We start from the raw sequence: 12,797 nt of genomic DNA, 5'->3' as shown, positions 1-12,797 counted from the left end.
GCAAATTTAAAAAAACCTTTCGCGCCAAAATCTAGTGTAATCGAGGAGCCCAGGAAAGGACAAATTGCCGCGAGAACAAAACTTGGCGCACGGGAGGAGTGTTTTCCCACGATGGAGATCTGGCGAGGAGGAGCTTCTGCAGCGATCCGAGCTCCAATCGACAAGGTATGGAATGCCACGCGTGATTTTGCTGGAATTCTAGACTGGGCGGGGCCAGCGCTCTCTTTCCCCGGCCTGGAGATGACGGTCACGCACGGGGAATCGCCAATTTCCAGGCTGCGTGAGGCGCTTCACGGTTGAGCAGCCGGATGGGAGCAAGATCGTCTATGCTAGTGAGAGGCTGTTGGAGTTCGAGGAAGAATCGCGTGGATGCTAACAAGCTCTGGCGCAGCTATGTTGGCGCTCTCCAGCCAAGGGGACGGCGGGGATGCGCAGACGCTGGTCGAATGGACGTACGAGATGAAGCCGATCCATCCAAAGAGGCTGCTGTCAACAAGGAAGCCATCACCCGCGCATTGAATCCCTCAAGAACCTCTTCGAGTAGATGAAATTGAAAACTAAAGAATACTCGTTGTCGCAAACCAACTTCGTTACGTTCATCTTAACAATAATCAAAGAATCGATTCAACGAAGCTAGCAGCCACGACTATAGCACTTGCTCTCGTGGCCAAATTGGACAAGGCACTTGACTTCTAATCAAGGGATTGTGGGTTCGAGTCCCACCGGGAGTGTTTCTTCTTCGATTTCATCACATTACAAGCGTTGCTTGACATGTAAGTCATAAGTTTTGCGTCTTCGGTTAAAGATCAACAGCTAAGTGGATCAACACCAAAAGTTTTTGTCAAAGCAACAGCCACAAGACAATTGGCTTTGGTGGCGATGTTGGTGTTTTGGACAATGACAAAGCGGGCATTTGTTTATTCGCCTAAGATTCGTCACTGTAGGCTTTCACTTCGGGCCCCTTTGGGAAATACATTTTCTCCATGGGGCATTGCCGCATTGGAATCTTCATTCCTCGAAAAGATGTTTGTTTTCTGGCCTAAAGTTGTCACTTTGCAGAGATTGACTGCCCAGCCCGGGAACGAAAATTTTCCGGGCAGCATGCCATGATCAATCTACAAGTAGCGCCTAGGAAGCACTTAACAACTCTTAGAAAAATAGTGTCGATTGAGTTTCTTATTGAGCGGAAAAAGCTGGCCCTGTCCTCCAATATAATCAGTGTCCCAAGCCAATGCCACTATTCTATGGGATCCAAGTGAGTGGCGTACGGACTGGAAACCTCAGTGATGATCGTCCTTTCGATATGTATATTTCCTCTCGAATCCACAGTACACCACACACAAGCACGGTCTTCCTGATGGATCGACACGACGAAACCCAATTGATACATTCATTCATGGCCAACAAGAAAAACACAAAGAATACGAGCATTCCGCCAAGTTAGCTGCGATCGATCTATCCGAGAGAGAGCGAGAGAGAGGGAGAGAGAGAGGTGGGCAAACACATGCCCTGTTCGTCCAAGCTCCGACCGCGAGGAGCAGGTTCCAACCAAACTCCAGCGGCAGCCGTACGCGAATATGCCATTCCGTACGAAACGTGCGTGCCGTACGGGGGTGCCCACGGCATATTCCAGATCTGCCGTACTCATGGGCATCCCCACCATTCATGCGCGCGTGTGTGTGTGTGTGCGTTGTGTTTGTGTGTGTTGTTGTGTGTGTCTCCACTTTAAAGTCCCTCTCTTCTTCTACCCTGCTCCCATTCTCGCGACATCCAAACGTTGGACTGCTGATCCATCCGCCCGTGTGTAAAGGGGAGCTACCATCGATCCACCGCGTCGCCGGGCAGGCGAGGATCGACGTAGTACTTATCCTGGGGAGCAATGCGACAACACCACCTCTTTGGCGGCGGCGGCGGCGGCGAGGAGCTGGAAGGGCGCGATTGACCCCCGGGGCGCGACAATGGATGGCTGGAGTGATGATCGCGGCGGCAGCGGGCATTCCGTTTAGGTCAGTGGCGAGGCAGCGAAGCAGCGAGGCCACGATTCGATCGCTACCCATCTTTGGGCCGCTGTTGGTTGTCCCCTTTTGTCCCCATCGACGCTTGGGGAAATTCTTCCCTGGCCCCTCGCCCGGGAAGGGCGCCGCCACCTCCCTATTCTTTCTCGGGCTCCTTCCCAACACTCTGGGAGCTCCGCGGCGCGCCACTGTGATGCCGCGCTTCGATCGCCAGCAAGCGAGAGCTCGAGATCGGTGAGAGTGAGAGAAGCGAGAGAGAGGGAGGGAGAGAGACGGGAATGATTCTTCCTTCTTCGAGCGAGAGATCACTGTGCTGGCTTCTCTTTTCTCTCGTCCGAGGAATTCGAGCACAGTGGTCGCTTATCACATTCGCCCAGAGCTCCGTACCCAAGTGATGGTTTTCTTGATCCATCCCCCTGATCCTTGATGGGTCGCTTCCAATCCCTCGCAGCCCATCGTTTTCGTCCTCCTCCCTCACAGCTCTTGGCTCTATCGCTCTCGCCATCGCTCTCAGACCATCGCTAGAAGCAAGCGAGCAAAGCGAACGACCGTCCTTATCTTCTCTTGCTCTCTCTCTCTCTCTCTCTCGCTCTCGCTCTTTCCCCCGCATTCTCCATTGCGACGTGGAAGAATTCTTTTCTATCTTCACCGCCCAGATGTGGAACTGCGAGGGAGGAGGGGGTGGTGGTGGTGGTGGTGGTGGAGCTGGCGGCGCCGCCGGGGGTGGCGGAGCAGGATTCCAATTGCCGGACGTCCAGATGATCCAGCAGCAGCAGCAGCACTTTAATCGGTGGGGTGGGGATTTGGAGCTCGCATCCAGTCCCTACTTCTTGCTCGATGCCGCGGTGTGGGGATCCGATTTGGAGCTGGCCAGCCCCGGTGGATTCGACTCGTGTATCATGGACTCGTCGTGGACGTCTAGTAAGGATCAGCCGCATTGTTGTGCCGCTCCTGCCGCTCAAGGTACGCAAAGAATTCTTGTCGAGTCTCTGTTCGAATTCTTCTTGTTTTTTCTTCGTTTTGCTCGTTAAGTTTGCGTTGCGTGCGTGTGCGATTTCTCTCTCTTTTGATCTCGTTTGTTTGTCTCGAACTTGCAAGAGTCGTCATGGAACTTGGAAAACAATTAGTTTGTCAATTGGTTCTAGAGCTTAAGATCTTTGGGTTTCTCTTTTGTTTTCCAAGCGTTGCCTGTGGACCGATTTCATGGAACTTGTGAAAAACACTCGTTTTGGTGCATGTTGTTTTGTGTTTGTGACCTTGTATTTCCTCGATCGACTTGTAGATTTCCAATGTGGTCCATCTTCTTTTGTAGGTCTAGAGACCATTCCAAGTCCCACGTCAAGTGCGGTGTCAATCAGGAACTTAAGCCACCATAGCTCGCAGCAGCAAAACTTAGTCCCTAGGCAGCAACAACAAAATCTTCATCACCAACATCACCACCATCAAGAACAACATGACCATCACCAAGATCATCAACAACAATATCACCTACCAGAGCAGCAGCAGCAGCAGCAGTCCTCTTTTCAGGCAAATAACTTATCCGATCACCACCTGGACGTCTCGTCCTCGTCAAGCGTGAGCAGCTTGTTCAACCGGGCTAGCATCTCCGGCGCCGACTCTGACGCCAACCATCACCACCACCACCACCATAACCATCACAGTCACAGTCACAGTCACCCTCACCACCACCACCACCACCACCACCACCATCACCGCCAGCAAGAACAACAGCCCCAGCAGCAGCAGCAGCAAAGATCCAACTGCGGTGACGAGAGCGTCGGGAGTCCCTCGGGAGGCTCGATTGGATTCAACCGAAACGAGGGTGGTGGCGACGGTGGCGATGGTAACGCCAATCCAGGTGCTATAGTCACCGTTTGCGACGGAGCAAACGACCTGGTTGATGTGAGCAACAAGGTGACGTGCAGTGGCTTTCGCGGCCCAACCGAGAGGATGATGGACATAAGCCTCGAAGATCTCTCCCGCTACTTCACCATGCCGATCACTCAGGCGTCCAAGGAGCTCAAAGTCGGCCTCACCGTGCTCAAGAAGCGGTGCCGCGAGTTTGGGATCCCCCGGTGGCCTCACCGCAAGCTCAAGAGCCTCGAGAGCTTGATACACAAGAGCCAGGTTAGTGTTCTTTCCTTGTTCTTGGTCGAAAGTTCTTCCGTGAACTTCTGGCTTTACTTGCCAGGAGTTAGCCAAGGATTCGGATGGAAACGCTCCAAACCCGGTGATCCACGCAGTTCACGAGCTGGAGAAGCAGAAGAAGAAGATGGAGGAGAGCCCGGGGATGGAGCTGGACGATCGGACCAAGCGGTTCCGCCAGGCAATCTTCAAAGCCAGCTACAAGCAGCGGCGGCGAGCGGTAGCTCCCTGTAGAAACGGTGGCAGCGGCGGTGGAAACTCTGATTCTTCCCACAACGATGGATCCACCGAGCAGCAAGAGCAGCAGCAGTGAAAAAATTCAGGGGCTCCCTTTAGTCCAAAGGTGACCATTTTGTGACCATTTTTTGTCTTGTTTTTTCCTCCCCTTCAAGCTAACAGCAGCAAAGCTTTGGAATTTCGCAAGGAAGAGAGATCAAACCACGCAGTCGATCATAGAGAAGAATTTTTGTTCGCCTCTAATTTTTAACCAAACGAGAGAGAGAGAGAGAGAGAGAGAGAGAGAGAGGAGTGTGATAGAAGTACCTTTTCATTCAAGTTGGCTGTGGCGGGAACATAAGGAAGTGTGCCCTAATTCGTTGTAAGAGGAAAGGGTTTTCGGTCTTGCGCGATCGATCATGAGATCGGCGAAGAGGAAGATCGTGGAGCATGAGCATGAGTATGAGCGGCAGCAGCAGCAGAATGGAAAGGTGGGTGAGGATCGTCATGAAAAGGATCTGGTGAGGAGCACCAAGCGGAAGAAGGCCTATCCCCAGCTCCGGCACTGCCTGGTCGAGGAGAGCTTGTTCCAAGACCTCGATCACAGCGAGGATGACGATCGGAGCTCCGGCGATGACGTCCAGCAGGCCGGGGGATGCAATGGGTTGTATGCGCTGAGGGCAAATCCTAAGAAGAACCTCAAGTTTGCGGAGGAGCAGATCAAGAAGAAGAAGCTGAGCAGCAAGGGCAAGGATCACGCATGCCCGGAGTGTGGCAAGGAGTTCGTATCGATCAAAGGCCTGTCGGGACACATGCGATGCCATCCGGAGTCGCGGATCGCGAGGGCCGCCGCCGCAATCGCTCCGCCCAGCCCCGCGAAGATCAAAATCAAGGAGGTGATCGAGGAGCCCGACTACGAGAGCGACACGAGCCTGGAGCAAGTCTATCTCCGGCACTGGGCCAGGGAGGAGGAGGAAAAGAAGAAAAAGATGGGAGCTTTGATGGTCGAGGAGGTGGCCATGGAGGAAGAGGGGGAGGAGAATTCTTCCAAGGTTGTAATCCATGACGATCCATTACCGCAGTGGCAGCCATTGAAGATTAGGATCAAGTGCTCCTCCCGGGCCCTTGATCCGACTGGCGGCGGCGGCGCCGCCACTGTGGCGGAGGGATCTCGTAAAGGGGATGGTTGCCGTCTTGGAGAATCGACTGGGGGAGCGGCGGTTGTCGAGTGCTCCCGGTGTAAGCTCGCGTTTGAATCGAGCACGGCGCTGGCCGCCCACCACTGCGTGAGGAAGATGTCGCGCAAGAGCAAGATCATCAGCACCAAGATCGAGGACGCCTTGCCCCCCAGCAGCGGCGATCCAGGAGTGGTCAACGTGCCCGTTGACATTATTGCTGACCGCGTTAACGAGGAGGACGAGGTGGTGTGCGTTGACAAGGGGTTGACTGGAGGTTTTAAGTGCCTGAACTGCCACCGGGTTTTTGCGACTGGAAAGGCTCTCGGGGGTCACAAGCACAGCCCTTGCGGTCGAAAATGCTGTGTGTAACTTTAATTTCGGTCAAACCTCTTGCCAACCTTTTAGGGTTCTTCAACTTTTACTCGTAATAATATTTAAATTCGCCTAAATATAAAACACTTTAAGATTATTTCTTAAACATTTTCTAGAATTTACTCACATGACCAATTTACCTCTAACCTCCATTATGAATTCTAGAAGTGCCATGAAAGGCTCCCCAAACCACTGAATCAGGCACATAGGGCATTTTTTCTATCAGATCCTCCGCATTCTTAAGCTGGCCGCATCGTCCCAACATTCCAACTAAGGAAGAGTAGTGTTGCCTCCATGGATCCATACCGTAATCTATTAGCATTGATTGAAAATACTGGCATGCTTCATCCATCAATCCCAAATGGTCACAGGACGCAAGAACACTTGTGAAAGTTAGCTTGTCCGGAAGTAACCCTTGGCATAGCATCTCGTGGAAGAATGTGATAGCCATCCCACCTTGGCCAAACTTGGCACACAGTGCCACCATTGAGTTCCAAGCCTCGGCCTCCGGCATTGGAATCCTCCAAAAGGTCTGGGTGGCGCTCTCAAATCGCATGCTATGTGCAAATGCTACCACCATTGTGTTCCATGACACCAAATCGTGGTCAGGCATGGAATCAAACAACGCCTTTGCACCAACCAGGTCGAAGTTTTGGGCGTAGCCGAGGAGCATCCGGTTCCATGATGCCATGCTCCGCTCGGGGATGATTTCAAACAGTCCCTTGGCCTCGTCCAAGTGGCCGGTCTGTCCGTAAAGTGAAAGCATCGCGTTCCATGACACAACATTGTGTCTTGGCATTCTATCAAACAAGATCTTTGCTTGCTCGCATTCAAAACATTCCAGGTATCCCATTACCATAGTATTCCAGCACACGAGGTCCTTCTCAGCTAGTCGTGCAAAAAGATTCTCAGCCTTCCGGACATGCCCGTCTTGGGCATATGCCTGGATAGCGGCGGTGTAGGATACCATATCCAACTCCGGCATTTTATGGAGGCAGGATATGGCTCCATCTATGTTGCGCCACTGCGTATATCCGTGAAGCATGGTTGTCCATGTTACCAGGTCCCTCTCGGGCATACGCTGCATGACCAAAGAAGCAGCAAGCATATCGCCAGTTTGAGCATACGCGAAGACCAAAAGATTCCATATTACAACATTCCACTCGGGCATGCTATCAAACAAGCTTTGAGCTAAATGTACAGTATCACTGGTGTTGTAAATACTAATTATCGTTGCCCACGAAATTATGCTACGATAAGGCATTTGGTCAAAAAGGCTCCTTGCAAGCACGAAATGCCCGCTATTGGCACATGCTTGAACGAGGCAAGTCCAGGCAACAATGTCGCGTTCATGTGCGCGATCAAATGCGGCTTTAGCGTGGTGAAGATGGCCCTCTCTTGCTAGCGCTCTTATAATGAGTGTGGACGTGATTTGGTCATGAAGTGGCATCTTGTGGTCGAAGATTTCCTTGGCACTGGAGATATCTCCGTTATCAAGAAACGCAGCAATGGCAATGTTGTAAGAGATGAGGTTCGGCTGCTGGATGCCATGAAAGACGGCACTCGCATCGGCAATACAGCCACACTTGCCATACATTCTCACGAGCAGATTTGCAAGGTAGCGATCATTGCTGTGTGTAGGGCTGTTGGAGATGAGCGCGTGGACTTTCTGGCCACTCTTGAGATCCCTAGAAGTGGTGAAGCTTGTCAGCTTGCTAGCAAGCTCATCAGCGGTGGCCAAGCTCTCCATGCAATCTCTATCTTAGGCATATTATTATATCACGTTGTTTGTTCAAAGTTTGTCCAGCCAGCAATAACGATAGATGAGCTCGTGGACCTTCTGGGCGGTGCACAGCTTGCCAGCTTGCTAGCAAGCATCCATGCAGGAATATTTTCTAGGTAGCAAATAAATATAATAATAGTAAATAATACTAAATATTTCCACATATAAATTTTGATTTTGGAAGGATCAGATGTAGGAAATACTTTAGTTTTCTTTTCTATGATTCTATTCATGATGCACTGCCCATGCAGCCATACACAAGCAATAAACATAGTAACAATGATAGTTTTGTTATAATAGTTAAATATATTTTTATATATAAATTTTATATAGACACTAGATTAGCTTTCCGTAATCTTTACAGTAAGCGTGAATCACATGGCTGATGGCGACAGAACAAACGTTAAAATTGTGAAAGTTTCACAGATCAAACTGTACTGAAGTTAGCTGTATAGAAGGAGGCCGTGATATATATCTACATACCCAGGCCCAGTCCACCACAACTAAGTATCACTGATCATGGCCAAGTACTCCAAAGGCACTCCTGGCAAGCGCAAATGCGTGCTCAGCCTGGATGGAGGGGGAATTCGCGGCCTCATTCCAGCCCAGATCCTCGAGTATCTGGAGCAGTGCTTGCAGGTAATCCTCGAGAAAACATCAACAAGATCCATGTAACATCGTGATCCTTGCAGGACATGGATGGCCCGGATGTGCGTCTCGCAGACTACTTCGATGTGATCGCGGGCACGAGCACCGGCGGATTGATAACCATCTGCCTCACGGCCCCGGGCGAGAACAACAGGCCGCTCTTCACTGCCAAGGAGGTGACGGACTTTTACATGAACAAGGGCAAGTTTGTCTTCCCACAGGGCTAGTAAGTTGTTCTTGCTTATGCGCGACCAAGATCAAGAGATTCAACCGTGCTTTTCTTCTCCAGCATATCGAAAGGGATCACCGGCTTGTTTGGGCCAAAGTACTCGGGTCACGAGCTGGAGAAGCTCCTCCACGGCTACCTCAAAGACCTCCGGCTCCAGGACACACTCACAAACGTGATCATCCCGACCTTTGACACTAAGCTACAGCAGCCAGTCTTCTTCTCGTCCGTCGAGGTAAAGATCTTCCAAAGATGGGAAAGAATGAGAAAGAAGGAGAAAGGAGTGATGCCGAGAACATACTGATCGAGTTGAGTTGTGTGACACAGGCGAAATCCAAGAATGCTCACAATGCGTACCTCCGCGACATTGCCCGGGGGACCTCTGCGGCTCCGACTTACTTCCCTCCAAAGTTTTTCAACACCGGGAGTGACTCCGAGTTCCACCTCGTCGATGGCGGCCTCGTCGCCAACAATCCCTCGTTTCTGGCCATCACCGAGGCGTTTCGGATCCACGAGGATGCTAATTCCCTCTTCAGCGTAAACAGTCTTTCCATTCTCCTATAGTCCTCTCTCTTGATCTCGCAGCTCTTGATCTTCAGCTCGAAGTCCTTTAGCTTGACTCCCTTGTCCAAGTTTCTCCCTCTCTCGATCTGTGTCTTCTCAAACTTTCTCCCTCGAGTTGACTGTCCTGTCCACGTTTCTTAGCTCGAATTCTAACTTGTTGGATGATCCCTGCTTTGCTCCAGAACTTTGAAAACCTGCTCGTCCTGTCGCTCGGCTGCGGCACGCAGAGTTTCAGCTACGAGGCCAAGGAGCTGTCCAACTGGGGAGCGCTGCGCTGGGTGATCAACAGCAACCGGACGCCGCTCATCGACATGCTGATGAACGCGAGCTCGGACATGGTGGACCACAGCCTGTGCGTGCTCTTCCGCTCCGGCCTGTGCGAGGAGAACTTCCTGAGGATCCAGATCTCCCCTCTCGACGATGGCCTCGCCAACATGGACGACGTCAGCCCCAACAATCTGAAAGCTCTCGTCAAGCGAGGCAAGGACCTCCTCGACGAGCCCCTCCGCCGCGTCGACTTCGATAACGGGAAGCTCCTGCCCATTCCCGACGCCTCCACCACCAACAAGGAGGCCGTCCAGAGGTGAGAAGCCATGGTCTTGTTGCATCCCGAGCTCAAGTTTCCTGTTCTCTTGTTCTGCAGCTTTGCACGATGGCTGTCGGAGGAGCGTCGTGCACGTCTCGCTCAAGCATGACAGATTCCTCTTCGCTGCTGACGCTTGGGACGATTAACGTATGTGCCTCATGTAGTTGATGTCTCGCTCTCATCCTCCGGAATAATAAAATGGTAGTTTTGGGGTTTCCAACTTTGTCCCCCATCCAGAGCATAGCGTTGACAAAACCAGATAAGCACCAGGGCTGTGGGAATCCACCTCCAGCACGCCGCGAGCAGCGCTCTTGGCCTGCTCCAGATCCCCATGCGTTTTGCACGCGCCGAGCAGCGTCATCCACGGCACGAAGTCGGGCTCGAGCGGCATGCTGTCAACCAGCTCTTTGGCCTCGCCAACTCTGCCGCTTCTTGCCAGGAGATCCACCAGGCACGAGTAGTGCTCGGCCGCGGGGCAAGTCCCAAAGTCTCCCTGCATCGCCACGAAAAAGCCTCGAGCAGCGTCCACTCCCGACTGGCTATAGGAGACGAGCATGCTCGTGAGAGTGGAGCCTTTCGCGTCGATCCCGTCCAGAGCCATTCCCTGGAACAGCAGCTTCGCCTCGCAGCCGTGCCGAGCGAAAGCACTGATCATCGCCGTCCAGGATACCGAGTCTCGGCTCTTCATCGCCCCGAAGATCCGTCTCGACTCTTCCAAGTTGCCGGACTTCGCGTACATGCACACGAGTGCCGTCCCCAGAGCTCCATCGGCCTCGAAACCGGCGTGAACAATCTCGGTGTGCACTTCCGTTGCTAAGTTCGAGGAGCAGGCACTTAGAACGCTGATGAAGGCCACCTCGTCGGGTTTGATGCCTTGCTGGTCCATCTCAGCGTAGATCGTCATGGCTCTCCCTTCACAGCCGTTTTGAGAATAGGCCCCGATCATCGCCGAGTAGCTGAACACGTCCTTCACTGGCATTTGCTCGAAGATCCTCTCGGCCTCTTCCAGGCTCCCGACTTCTCCGTAGAATCCAACCAGCGTTGTGGCCAGAACCTCGTCCAGCTTAATCCCGGCAACCTGAATCCTTCCGTGGAGAGACTTTCCTGTTACCAAGTCCTTCAATGCGGTGCATGCCATAAGTGCTACGGCAAAACTCGTATCTGTTGGCTCGACTCCTTCCAAATCCATCTTACGGAAGAGTCCGACTGCTTCGGCCTCGTGAGAATTGTTGAAGAGTGCGGTTATCATCGCGTTCCACACCACCGCATTGGAGCTGGAACGGGTGCTAAAACTCTGGAACACGGCCCTCGCTTCTTCCAGGCACTTGCAAGTCCCATAGAGGCTTATAAGCGCGCTACCAACAACTTCGTCTTGCTGGTAGCCAAGCCTCTCGATATCGTCTTGAATCCTTCTGCCTTGCTCTAGCAGATTCGAGGCCGAGCACACAGCCAGGATCGTCACGAACGTGATTGTATCGACGTCGTCTTTGAGCTCCTCAACCATCTGCCTGTAGAGATTCAAGGCGTCGTCGGGATGCCCGTTTTGGGCATATGCAGCTAGCATGGCATTGTAAGCCAGTCGGTCCCTGCTAGAGATACTGTCAAACACCTCCTTGGCATCCTCCAAACAGTGGCACTTCCCATAGAGTCCCACAAGAGACGTTTTGAGAGCAGCATCGACATCAAAGTCACTCGAGCAGACTCTAGCGTAGATTTCTTTCCCCGTCGAAAGATCTCCCAGTCCCGAGCAAGCACCGAGAACCGCTGCGTAAGTCACCCTGTCCGGCCTCACTCTCTTCTCGAGCTCCATTCTCCTGTAAAGCTCCAGCGCTAGTCTCTCATGCCCGTTTTGCGCATAAGCCGTGATCATCGCAGTCCACGATACGACATCCTTGTTTGCCATCACTTCGAAAACACGGAGCGATTCCTCCAAGTTCTCCAGCTTCCCGTACATGGATATCAGCGCATTCTCCAAACGAGTTCCACCACCATCACCACCGCGAGTGATGCGCAGATGGATGCTTCTACCGAGAGAGAGGCTTCCCAGCTGCGTAGCCACCTCGATGACCAAGAGAAAAGTTACCGGGTTGAGCTTGGTCCCGTCCAAGTCCATCTCGCGGAGCGCTCGCAATGCCCCGCAAGGATGCCCATTCCGGGCATACGACGTGACGAGAGCGTTCCACGATACCACATTCTTCACGGGCATGGAGTCGAATCTCTGCCTCGCCTCTTCGATCGAGCGGCACCTCCCATACATGCCCACCACCGCCGTGCCAACCACGACGTCGTCCCTCCACTCCGAGCCGGCGATGCTAGAATCCACTGTTCTTCCCAGATCCAGATCCCCGAGAGCCGAGCACGCCTCTAGAACTCCAAGAAAGGTGACAGAGTTGCGATCGCCGCTGCCCATTCTCGCGTAAAGATCCACAGCTAGTCGAGGCTGGCCGTTGTGAGTGAATGCCCCGATCATCGTGTTCCAAGTCACTGGATCCTTGCGCTCTAGGCTGTGGAAGAGCCGCTCGGCCTCCGCGAGGCTGTGGCACTTGCCATACATCGCAATGAGCGAATTCGCTAACAAGGTCTCCCTGTCCAGCCTCCGAGCAATCGCCGCGGCGTGGAGCTGGCGCCCCCGCGCGAGATTACCAGAGCTAGCGCAGGCGCTGATGGCACTCACCAGCGTCGTCCTGTGGGGAAGGATCCGCCGCTCCTCCATACGATCCAAGAGCTCCAGCGCCTCGGCGCCACGGCCGTTCTGCGCGTACGCCGTGAGGAGGATGCTCCAGGAGAAGTCGTTCCTGCGCGGCATGCGATCGAACACCGATCGCGCCTCGTCGACGCTGCCGCATCGGCCATACATTTGGATGAGGAGATTGCACAGGAAACAATCCCCGTTCTGGCCGCTCTTGACGATCGCGCCGTCAATGCGCCTTCCCTCGGCGATATTTCGCGACAGGGAGCACCACCGGATCGCGGCGGCATGATCGTTGGACAATGCGATCATCCAAGAGCCCTAATCTACATAGTTCACCACGTCATCAAGTAGCTTTACCACGTCATTAAAACC

The 12,797-nt window shown here is 53.0% G+C and overlaps 4 protein-coding genes and 1 non-coding gene across 5 annotated transcripts; 3 read left to right on the top strand and 2 right to left on the bottom strand.

Annotated features, from left to right (window-relative positions):
* The first annotated feature begins 657 nt into the window (after positions 1 to 657).
* On the top strand, positions 658 to 731 carry TRNAR-UCU. The gene has a single exon. It is a non-coding gene; the product is annotated as a tRNA-Arg (tRNA).
* A 1,920-nt stretch (positions 732 to 2,651) lies between these two features.
* LOC112344482 (TPR-containing protein DDB_G0280363-like) lies at positions 2,652 to 4,681 on the top strand. The gene is made up of 3 exons (XM_024669361.1): positions 2,652 to 2,978; positions 3,328 to 4,142; positions 4,207 to 4,681. The coding sequence occupies exons 1-3, from the start codon at positions 2,672 to 2,674 to the stop codon at positions 4,471 to 4,473; spliced, it is 1,389 nt and encodes a 462-aa protein (XP_024525129.1). The 5' UTR covers positions 2,652 to 2,671; the 3' UTR covers positions 4,474 to 4,681.
* Positions 4,682 to 6,068: 1,387 nt separating this feature from the next.
* Positions 6,069 to 7,676, bottom strand: LOC112344397 (pentatricopeptide repeat-containing protein At4g02750-like). Its single transcript, XM_024669049.1, has one exon. It carries the CDS (start codon positions 7,674 to 7,676, stop codon positions 6,069 to 6,071), a length of 1,608 nt encoding a protein of 535 aa, XP_024524817.1.
* Positions 7,677 to 8,162: 486 nt separating this feature from the next.
* Positions 8,163 to 9,948, top strand: LOC9654111 (patatin-like protein 2). Its single transcript, XM_002964596.2, has 6 exons — positions 8,163 to 8,348; positions 8,402 to 8,583; positions 8,647 to 8,818; positions 8,911 to 9,120; positions 9,330 to 9,730; positions 9,791 to 9,948. Exons 1-6 carry the CDS (start codon positions 8,229 to 8,231, stop codon positions 9,840 to 9,842), a joined length of 1,137 nt encoding a protein of 378 aa, XP_002964642.1. The 5' UTR covers positions 8,163 to 8,228; the 3' UTR covers positions 9,843 to 9,948.
* LOC9654881 (pentatricopeptide repeat-containing protein At5g27110) lies at positions 9,912 to 12,734 on the bottom strand. The gene is made up of 2 exons (XM_024669047.1): positions 11,922 to 12,734; positions 9,912 to 11,780 (listed from the first exon to the last, which is right to left on the bottom strand). The coding sequence occupies exons 1-2, from the start codon at positions 12,732 to 12,734 to the stop codon at positions 9,912 to 9,914; spliced, it is 2,682 nt and encodes an 893-aa protein (XP_024524815.1).
* Between the last annotated feature and the right edge of the window lie 63 nt (positions 12,735 to 12,797).

This window comes from Selaginella moellendorffii, unplaced genomic scaffold (assembly GCF_000143415.4).
Source record: "Selaginella moellendorffii unplaced genomic scaffold, v1.0 SELMOscaffold_4, whole genome shotgun sequence".
NCBI lineage: Eukaryota > Viridiplantae > Streptophyta > Lycopodiopsida > Selaginellales > Selaginellaceae > Selaginella > Selaginella moellendorffii.
The sequence above is the reverse complement of the archived record's forward strand: the minus strand, read 5'-3'. Positions and strand labels throughout refer to the sequence as shown.

Excerpts from the sequence above, each read along its gene's own strand:
- LOC112344482 (XM_024669361.1), top strand. The coding sequence starts at position 2,672 with ATGTGGAACTGCGAGGGAGGAGGGGGTGGTGGTGGTGGTGGTGGTGGA. Across the intron at positions 2,979-3,327 it reads TGCCGCTCCTGCCGCTCAAG|GTCTAGAGACCATTCCAAGT; the intron begins GTACGCAAAGAA and ends CTTCTTTTGTAG. Across the intron at positions 4,143-4,206 it reads GCTTGATACACAAGAGCCAG|GAGTTAGCCAAGGATTCGGA; the intron begins GTTAGTGTTCTT and ends TTTACTTGCCAG.
- LOC112344397 (XM_024669049.1), bottom strand. The coding sequence starts at position 7,676 with ATGGAGAGCTTGGCCACCGCTGATGAGCTTGCTAGCAAGCTGACAAGC.
- LOC9654111 (XM_002964596.2), top strand. The coding sequence starts at position 8,229 with ATGGCCAAGTACTCCAAAGGCACTCCTGGCAAGCGCAAATGCGTGCTC. Across the intron at positions 8,819-8,910 it reads TCTTCTTCTCGTCCGTCGAG|GCGAAATCCAAGAATGCTCA; the intron begins GTAAAGATCTTC and ends TGTGTGACACAG. Across the intron at positions 9,121-9,329 it reads ATGCTAATTCCCTCTTCAGC|AACTTTGAAAACCTGCTCGT; the intron begins GTAAACAGTCTT and ends GCTTTGCTCCAG.
- LOC9654881 (XM_024669047.1), bottom strand. The coding sequence starts at position 12,734 with ATGATCGCATTGTCCAACGATCATGCCGCCGCGATCCGGTGGTGCTCC. Across the intron at positions 11,781-11,921 it reads CCATGCCCGTGAAGAATGTG|CTGGGAAGCCTCTCTCTCGG; the intron begins GTATCGTGGAAC and ends GTGGCTACGCAG.